This window comes from Netta rufina (assembly GCF_964035555.1).
Source record: "Netta rufina genome assembly, chromosome: 12".
Taxonomy (NCBI): domain Eukaryota; kingdom Metazoa; phylum Chordata; class Aves; order Anseriformes; family Anatidae; genus Netta; species Netta rufina.
The window spans coordinates 20,338,733-20,348,343 of record NC_140135.1 but is presented as its reverse complement, the minus strand read 5'-3'; the positions used below and the strand labels follow the sequence as shown (position 1 = coordinate 20,348,343).

General features: G+C 49.1%; 1 protein-coding gene across 1 annotated transcript; it reads right to left on the bottom strand.

Moving 5' to 3' along the window:
* Positions 1-8,331: 8,331 nt before the first annotated feature.
* CYSLTR1 (cysteinyl leukotriene receptor 1) lies at positions 8,332-9,369 on the bottom strand (the record flags this gene model as incomplete). The annotated part of the gene is made up of 1 exon (XM_084294365.1): positions 8,332-9,369. The coding sequence occupies one exon, from the start codon at positions 9,367-9,369 to the stop codon at positions 8,332-8,334; it is 1,038 nt and encodes a 345-aa protein (XP_084150491.1).
* Between the last annotated feature and the right edge of the window lie 242 nt (positions 9,370-9,611).

Here is a 9,611-nt window from a genome sequence, read left to right as displayed (position 1 = left end):
CATGTGTCTCTACAGCACGGCTCGTTGTTTTAGAGGAACATCCAGTAGCAATACACAGCAGAAAACCAAAATACATAACATGCTGCAGGTCCGGCTGCTGTGGCAAGGGCCACAAGACCAGGCACCTCTTGCTGGGAGCTGCAGAAGGCGGTGAGGTCAGTGCCTTTACATTCATGCCAGCTCAGTGTAACACTGAAAGCGTGCAAGGAGCAGGGGTTATTTCATCAGAAGGACTTCCCACCACAGGAGAGTTACTGTACTTAGAAATTTGATTTGGAAGGGTGCAATCGCTGAGCCATCGGTGCCAATTTCTGTTGCTGCTACTTCCCCTGCCCAACGCTGACCCACTACAATCTCCTCTGCCACGGACAGAGATGCCCCAAAAACCCTGGGGCATTTGCTGGACCTTGGAAAACCCCCAGCTCATAGAGTTTCATTTTAGCTTTAATTGCAATGACATCAAACCCTAGCTCAGCTAGATCAGCTTGGTATTAGCAGTGCAATTCAGACCTGAAGAGGTTCCGGGTAGGCTAGGAGATGAAAGTCCCCAGGACGTCAGGACGTGCAGAAGTCCCCCAGGGCCTTGGCAGCCATCCTGCAGTGCCTCTGCTTTATTAGTTCACATCCCTGAGGTCTGTTTTTCCTACCACAGGATATGATTAACCCTGAGAGGAGTCATCATGCTGCACCCGAAGCAGAAAACCACCTGAATTCAATGCAGGGCTGCTGCCCCCTCCAATCCTGCACAGCACAGGTGAGTGCAGGCAGACTCCATGCATGGATTGCAGCACTTCTTCATGGCAGGTCAGGGCCAGCTCTAAAAAGGGACCCACTGTCCTCCTGTCAGCACCAGCTCTGCCCTGCCAACCCCTCTGGGATGCTCAGAGGCTTGTGGCTCTCCTTGGCCCTGGCAGATGGGGACCACGAGCTGTCCCGCACAGGCAAGGATGCTGCTGACGCAGCCAGGAGCTGCAGGGATGCCTGTCCCACCCGAGCACACAGCAAAGGGAGAGGAGGAACGTGAACCTGCTCAGGAGGCCTGGGAACCCCTGACATAGTAAGTCGGGGTGGTGAAGGACATGGAGGTGGTGGGAGGAGGTGCTGCTGACAGCAGGCAGAGGCTCAAGGCCAATTATGGGGAGCTTTCAATTTCCATTTTTCTTGAAGAATGATGGTAACATTTCTCAGCCCTCACTCACGTAAGCAGTACATGCTCACCATTCCAGAGGCTTCCTGTTGTGAGTAACGTGGAGAGAGAAAAGGTCAGAAAATGGGGGCTGTTTCATTTCAGAGTTACTCAGAAAGGAAATAGAACCCAGGTTGACTCCTGGGATATGTGCAATTCGTGCATGAGGCATGCTATTAAACTGGTTGAGACTTAAATATGAGAGCAGGGAACAAGATTCGATCCTGGTCCCTCTCCAGGCATGGTGCCAGGCCCAGCCCACCCCCTCAGGAGACCCCTGCCAACCGAGGAGCCACTTTCTGGCATTTCCAAGGGGCTGCTGCCACATCTGGTCTGATCTGCTGAAACCCAAGCACGTCTGCATGCCGTACCACCTGTCCTCCCCATCCTGAACCAAAGGACAAGAGCGTAAGATGGCTTTCAGTGCATTTCCATGCATGATGGCAGGATCTGGCCCTGCCCAGGAGATGCCAAGTGGATCTGCGGGGTCTTCCTACCCGTGCAGGCAGAGCCAGGCAAGCAGACCCAGGTCCTGTGCTCGCATTTTACACTAACTGCTGGTTAGTGCAAGCAGAACGAGCTGCTTGCGGCACACACAGCACTGCTAGACAAAATATGCTGCCTTGCACCAAAACCCATCCCGAAACTCGGTGCCCTTTGCTCTTGATCTCACAAGGCTTTATCTGGACGGCTGTGTGGAGCCGTCTTGAGGTTAAAGGTGTTTAGGCCAAAAGCCCATGCGGAGCATCACAGAGATGTGCTCTGCACAAATGAAAGAGATTCCAGCAGGCTAAACCAAAAACAAGCTCTGTTTAGTCTTCAGCATCCCTCACAGGGACATGCAACAGCATTCCTGGAAGGAGAGTTTTCATTAATGATCAAAAGAGGGTATTTTTGCTACCTCCTTCCCTCCCCCTCCCCCCCAAATCTGGTGAATATCCATCTGGAATATATTTATTAAACTAACACCGGGTCCTCGCTCTGCTCCAAGAGCAGCCTTGCTTCCTCTGAAGCGTAAGAAGCTGCATTGACAGGAAAGAAACAGGCACATTTCCCCCTCCAGTAATGTTTGCAAATACTCGGAATATTTGTTTGTGCATGTGGCCACTCGCAGGGCCGAAATTAATGGTTTCAGAGAACTGAAGCTCAGTTCCCAAAGTTTCTGGTCCGTGTGTCAGGGCACGGCACACCGAGCTGCCCATCCCGTCGGTTTGCTTTCTGCACTGTTTTTAAGAAATGTGTAAGAAAATGGTGTGATCACTTTATTCCAAGTGCACTCCTAGCAAAATCGCTTACTCTAACGGCATTTTAAAGCCTGATGTACTTTCCTTCATTTTTCCTGCTCGTTTTTTTCCTAGCAATCAGATCATACCCTCCGTTGCCACGAGTGGAGGATAAAGAGCCCAGTGTTCTCCCTCCAGCCACATGGAAGAAGTCCCTCTGCTAATGTCAGGCTGCAGTGGATCCAGGGAAAACGTTACATTGGGATCCAGCATTAGCTCCTGCATGTGGACCTGTGCCTGCAGCCCCTCACTGTGCAGCCCCCGGGCACAAGTGTGTCCTGCAGAGCAGGAAACGTCTCCTTATTGCAAGGGCTTGGAGCTTATTGCTTGTTAAACTGAGGGCTTACTTGCCTCTCGCATCCTGTGAGCATTTTATTTGAAGGTACTCCATGAAGACAGAGTAAGGGTGGTTGCATCCTGTGTGGAGTTTCTGGATATCCCAGTGTGTGGCACTGGAATTTGGCCCTATAGCAAGCAAAAATAGGATGGAGTTAAAACATCCAAATGCCAACTTGCTGTAGGGTTAGATAAGGAAATATACTTATGGAATGAGAGGAATAAAAGACCTCAGAAGGCCTGTAAACAAGATAGAAGTGCCACCGAGTATTAGAAATATGAATCCATCTTCTTGGACTTATGTCACAGGTGGCACCCCACAGCTCTCACAGCAGCTCGGAGGTAGCGGAGGCAAGGAGCAGCGCAGAGCCATCAAGGCCAGGATTTACTGGAAACTGAGATTTGTAGTGCTTTCTTAGAAACAGAAAGATCACGTTGTTTTTGCAAACAGAAATCTAGTCTGTGGTTAGTTTCTGGCAGCAGGTGGCTGCTTTGGACCCTCTCTGAAAATGAGCACAAATAAAAACATGCTTTAGGCCCCTTCGAAGACAAAACAGCGCCCATATGGTGCTCCCTGCTCCAACAGAAATTCATCCCAAAAACCGTGCTCCAGGAGGTAAAAGGGAGAGGTTTTAGTCTGTCAGGGATGCACAGTGCCCTCCCTGGGCATCTGCTGGACCCAGATTTCTCGCCTGCCATGTCTTCCCATGAAAATATTGCATGCTATCTGCTATGTTGCACCAAAAAAAATTACTGCCTTGACCAACACATCACACAGACTGTTCTTTCTTGTATTTGACCTTTTTGTTCCACTTTAAGAAGTTCCTGGTGGAAGGGAGGCATTTGTGTCCTCCCAGGAGGCAGCGGTGATCCCAGTGGGTCTGGTGCCTGCTGTGAGCACTGCGTTAGCACAGGCTTTTCTCACTTTATTTACTGGGAGAGGGAAGCACCCATCCACCCCACTGCGAAAATGACTGGAGCCCCCTATTTTTTCAAAAGAGACTACACCATCACCATCATATTCTTATGCTTTGCATGCTGAAACTGAAAGGGGAATAAGGTGTCCGTGCCTCCTTCCTCCCAGCCTCAGCCCTTGTGTATGCTCACACCTGCAGGTTATATATACCATTACACAGAACAGGCTTCAGCTGAGAGCTGCCTTTTTAAAAATATATACTATATATATATTTTTGCTTCTTTTTTCCCCTCCACAAATGGGTAACCAAGGGCTGTTGGGAGGGGAGTGAGCACTGTCTGACTCGAAGCACCCTTTGTTTGTGCATGGTGAGGCAGCACGCTCTGAGCGCTGCTCAGGAGATGCTCCACACACTTATAGGCACCCAGCAGTAAGAAAAGTGGCTCAGGGCACCTAATTATTATTTTTTTAACCGTTAATACACTTTTAATCTCTTCACACTTTAGTGTACAGAATGTAGTGACTGCACTGCCTGAGCCCCATGTGTAATTTAAATGCACACGCACTTTCTCTGAGTGGCTTGACTTAAGCTGGCTAAAACCAGAGGTGTGGAGCAGACATTTCCACCAACGCAGGTGTTTCCAGCAGTGGTTACTATTGCTAAGTCAGCCTAACTCTGCGTCCTGCTCTTTGCATTAAGGGTCTCTGCAGCTCTCTTCCCTCTGTGTCTCTGAGCCTGAGAAGTACAATTATCTCTCTGACCGGTTAAGCTACGCCTCTACATACAATGATGCTTCAGCAAATAATTAATGGAAATTTAAACTGAGAGGCTAATGCTTCAGTTTCCCACAACTTTTAGACCCAAACTCCTGAAGGAGACTGTTTAGAATGAGTCTCAGTTTGCTTTAAGAAAAAAATATAATAATAATAATAATAAAACATATCCCAAGCTGCAGCTGTTGCAGAGTGGAGCCCAAAGATGTTACCTGCTTGCACCCTACAGGCACAGGCACAGAACAGCAAACAAAAAGCGAGCCAAAACAGTATCAGGGCAGCTGGGATTTGCAAGGCTTGAGCCAAGGTTTCTGAGTGCTTAGGGCTGGCAACGTGTCCCCAGCAAGTCGCAACCAGAAACGACAAGGCAGCTGGCCGGGAGTCTGTACGATGCTCCAGTGCTTTTTCCATCTTGGAGCAAACAGAAATGGTGCAGCATGACGTGTACCAGCACAGGTGCCTGATGTACCTGCTGAGCCTCATGTTAGCTCAGGGATTACTGCTGTTTGCCAGACCAGCCACGGAAAGGTCAGTGCACCAGGGAAAGGCTGGACCATTCCCTTTGCTAAGAGGTAGGCAAGGGCAATTTACTGCCGAATGCCAAGGTTGGAGTGCCCGTGCCATGGGGACTTGGCACCGTGTGGCTCCACGCTGCATAGATGCAAAATGCTCCCATCCCCACATTAAAGGCAGTTATTCCTCTTCCTGCAGGCAATGTCCCACAACGAGCCTGCCCTGCCCAAGCAGCCCTCCAGGAAGCCCAGGAAAAACAGGACGGAGGTGGAGAGGGAAAACCCCAGGATTATTCAATAAAATGTGGGAATGGGTGGGAAGGGGGGAACTGAAGATGATTAACACCAGAGGAAAACAGGAACAGAGGCAGCCAGACAGGTGAGGAGCTGCCTTGCGTGTCAGAACCAAAGGGAAACCGCATGAGGCAGCAGGCAGCAGCCGCAGGGATGACGAAGCACTAGGTGACACTATTGCTCCACGAATTGCAGCATATGCAACAGAAAAAAAAAGTCCAGTTTCAAGCAAGAAGCTCACCACCGCACTTTCCCTTCACAGGCATTTCTGACCCGGACCCCGGAACGGGATGGCTCAGCTCCAGTTGCTCTTCCCAGTTCCACCACTGGTGCCTGGGCCATGGGCAGCAGAGGACAGCGGCCGCGCATCTCTCCCAGAGCAAAGCTGCCCCCTTAACGGGACGAGCTGCCAGAGCTGGCACGTACACTGGGAAATCCTAAACCGAAAACATCCTTCTCACTGGGCTTTTTTTGCACAGAAACATGCCAGGCTCCCAGCTACATCGTCCTCACCAAAGCATCGCTTCCCTCCTGTGGTTCCAGCACCCCGACAGCCGGGGCCACGAGCCCCCAGCTTCTCAGCAGGCTCCAGGCACTGCTCCACCAGCTTCTGTGCTGCTACGGCTTTATTGCATCATTGCTAATGATTATTGTGGGAATATTGCTCCCTAGTGCTGTGAACTGATAGAAACCTTCTGTAGGGGAGAAGGATCTGCATGCAGCGGGTTTAAAACGAGACACGGAAAACAGAAGTTCTTCAAGTTTAACTTGCAACATTTCCATTTAATTTTCAGCAGCCCTCTTTAAAGTACAGTCTTTCTTATTATACAAAAACAAACAAAAAAGCCAACAACCAACACTGTCATTTCTCTGGTCATACTCGTTGTTTCATAAAAAAATAAAAACAATGAAAAAAAAAGATCTCTGGCATAACAAAAATGCTTTGCAACATATATATATATAGCTTTACTGTACACAATACTTTAAAACTGGCGAAGGTACATGTTATTTCTACATATTCCAAAACTCAGTTTATCACGGTGATTTCTATTCACAGTTACACAATGCCTTCAGGGATTTGGGACCCAGCTGTCGTGCTCGGTGCTGCCCTTAAAACAGAAGTGTTTGCCGATGTGGGTCTCCCCCAGCAGTCTGTGGCTCCACCAGTGCAGTGGGAGCTGTGCCCTCCAGGGGGGTTCGGGGGAGCTGTAGCTCCTGCACACAAACTGTTTCACGTTTTGTAGATCTTGAACATTTTCTGAAGATGTTTCTGGTCTTGTTGAAACTTCCCATCCATGAATTGCTCTGCAGGTGAATTTTCTTTTTTTTTCAAATGTCTTTTGCAGACCCGGGGATTTGCAGTCTGTGGTGTGCAGAGCAAACACCTACTCCTCTCTGTAGGTGTAACAATAATCTCAAGCAGCCCCCTCCTTTCCCAGTCCAAACCCTTCTGCTCACTCTTATTTTACAGTATTAAAACAATTTGCTTTATTTAAGACATCAAGGAGCTTCACAAATGCCACAACACTAAAACATATTTCCTATTTGTTATGAGCCATGTTTTCCAGCTACAGAATTCTGCTAGGATTAAGACACTATTTCTGTCCTCACGTATCACGCATCCTGGGCTGAACTTTGCTCCACTAAAAGAAAGGCAGAACTGGCTTCACTTACAGTGGATTTACTGGAAAGCCACAGGAATGCTTCCTTATGGACAGGATTTGGAAATTTCTCATTACAAATGAAACCGAGTCCTATCTGGTTTTTCATCACACCGTACTCAAGCTGACACCATGTCAAGCCTCATCTGGGCTCCTGACTGACACCCGGCACTCAGGCTCTTCATGTCCTTGTCTCCTCAGATCCCTCCAAGTGCCTTGGCTTGCATCTCTTCTGCACGGTGTCAGCAAGATGAACACTCCTGAATGGGACCACCTTTCAGTCATATTTGGCTATTTTTAAAGTATGATTTCTACTTTTTTTTTTTTTAACTTAGTCAATATTTCCAAAAGGAAAAAAAAAATATTAAATAGTAATAGGCTATTTTTAGGTAAAACTCCTGAAGAATTGGAGTGATAACCTGCATCCTGCAGCTATCACTTACAGTACCAGTCCCATTGAAATAAATTTCAAACGCATGTTAGGCTACCATAATTTTAAAGCTACTCCCACAAAGAGCATTTTTCTAGGGATTCAGAGATGCTCTCCCCCCAGGCAGAGCCCAAGGGGGTGCAGCAACACAGAAACGTGCTGCCTCGGCTGCCTTCACTGGAGCCTTGCAGAAACAGCCCCTGCTCAGCAGCAGCGAGGCACAGCCGAGGCACAGGAGATGTATCCAAGCCTAACATCGCAGCCAATTCTGCCAAGGAGCTTGGCTGCACACCCCGCTGCTCAACCCCCTTGCAGATCTGCTGCAAACCAGAGCGTGCCCAGGGTGCTGCTTGTCCGGGTGGGACTGCTGGGCTCACAGACCCAGGCACCCATCCTGCAAGCCTCACACATGTACTTCTCTTTGAAACCTGAAGTCCAAAGCCGAAGCAGCTGGGAGCAGGGCAGGAATTATCTTGACCTCTGCTGTGTAAATAATTTAGCGTCTGTTTGAAGATTCAATGAAAACTCTGCCCTCCTCATGTGTCAGCAGCTCCCGTGTGCGGCGTCCAGCAAATGTTGTGTTTACATTTCCCACTGACTCAGAGAATTAGCGCTCTTTGCAGACTTGTGAAACGAAGCGAATTTCCAAACATGATACAGGCTTTGAAAAGTGTGTTTACATGAACTTATCATCGGATCAACAGTTTACTGCTGCTGGCCGGTGCCTCCTCCATGTGAGGTGGCTGCGCGTGCCCAAGCAGCGGCGCAGGGGTCATCAGCTCCACCGCACTGCAGCAGAACAGCATAAATCAGAGACTGTCCACCGTTATTACTACAAATATAATCGTGAAAAAGGCCTGTGGGCCTTGATTGTGTCTCCTGGAACAGTTTTGAGATCACCATTGCCCATCTGAGATCCTACCCGAAGGCGTCGCCCTTCTACGACGTGGCCATGGAGGCGTTCCCGTTCTCCCTTTGGCTTTCCCCGAAGGGTTCATCATCCTTCTCTTTTATGGAGAACTTTTTCCTGAAGGCTTGTGTAATGCTGGAGGAGGAAGCCTTCCTGAATGTGGTCAGCCTCTTCCGAAAGTTGCCCCCCGAGAAGAAGTAGAGAAGTGGGTCGAAGCAGCAGTTGGAAGCGGCCAAGGGGAGCGTCACCACCACCGACTTCTGGAGGTACACGGTGTCCTCGCAGCTGGCGCTCTTCAGCCGCAGCACGTGGAGGTGCACGGTCCGCAGGATGTGGTAGGGGGTGAAGCTGACCAGGAAGGTGGCTGTCACGATGATGATCATCCAGATGGCCTTCTTGCGGTTGGCCTGGTTCTTCTTCAAGGAATTTTTCAGCAGGGTCCTTATGATCATGGTGTAGCAGATGGTTATGACAATAAAGGGAAAAACGAAACCCAAAAAGAGGGCAATAAAATCCAGGATCACAACCAGCTTTGTCTTGTTAGAGTCTTCTGGGGGTTCGAAGCACTTGGTCTTGTTGCCATGTTGATAGGTCCCATTTTGCAGGAAAGGAGCGCTTGTCAGGGTAACAAAAATCCAGATGCCGACACACACAAATTTCGCCTTTTTCTCCGTGACCAAATTGATGTTCTGGACTGGAAAAACGATGGCTATGCAGCGGAAGAAGCTCATTGCAGTCATGAAGAAAATGCTGCAGTACAGGTTGACATACAAGGCGTAGGAACTGACCCTGCAGAGGAAGTCACTGAAGAACCAGTTCCCCTTGTGGACGTAGTAGACCACGCGCAGGGGCAGGGTGCACACGCAGAGGAAGTCGGACACGGCGAGGTTGAGCATGTACACCTGGAAGGCCGTCTTCTGCCGGTACGTCCTTATGAGGACGTACAGCACCACGCCGTTGCCGACGAAGCCCATGATGCTGATCATGGAGTACAGCGTGGAGTACACGCGGTTTCGGAAGTCGTCAATGGAGTGATGGCACGACAAGTTGTCGAAGAGCGCGGTCATCTTTTCGGGGGGAGGCACTGGCTGGCTGGCAATGAATTTCAGGCCTATAGATGAAAAAAATCAGTCACATCATTATATTAGAGTTAGCTGTATTACAGTTGGAGTCAGTTATGTTAGAGCAGCACACAAAAATAAAATATTATGAAATAGGAGAAAAGACCTATCATCTCTCTCTTAAAGGACAGAACAGCTAGGAATGGATGTGGCTCTGCACAGACCAACGTTACACAATTAATTACACA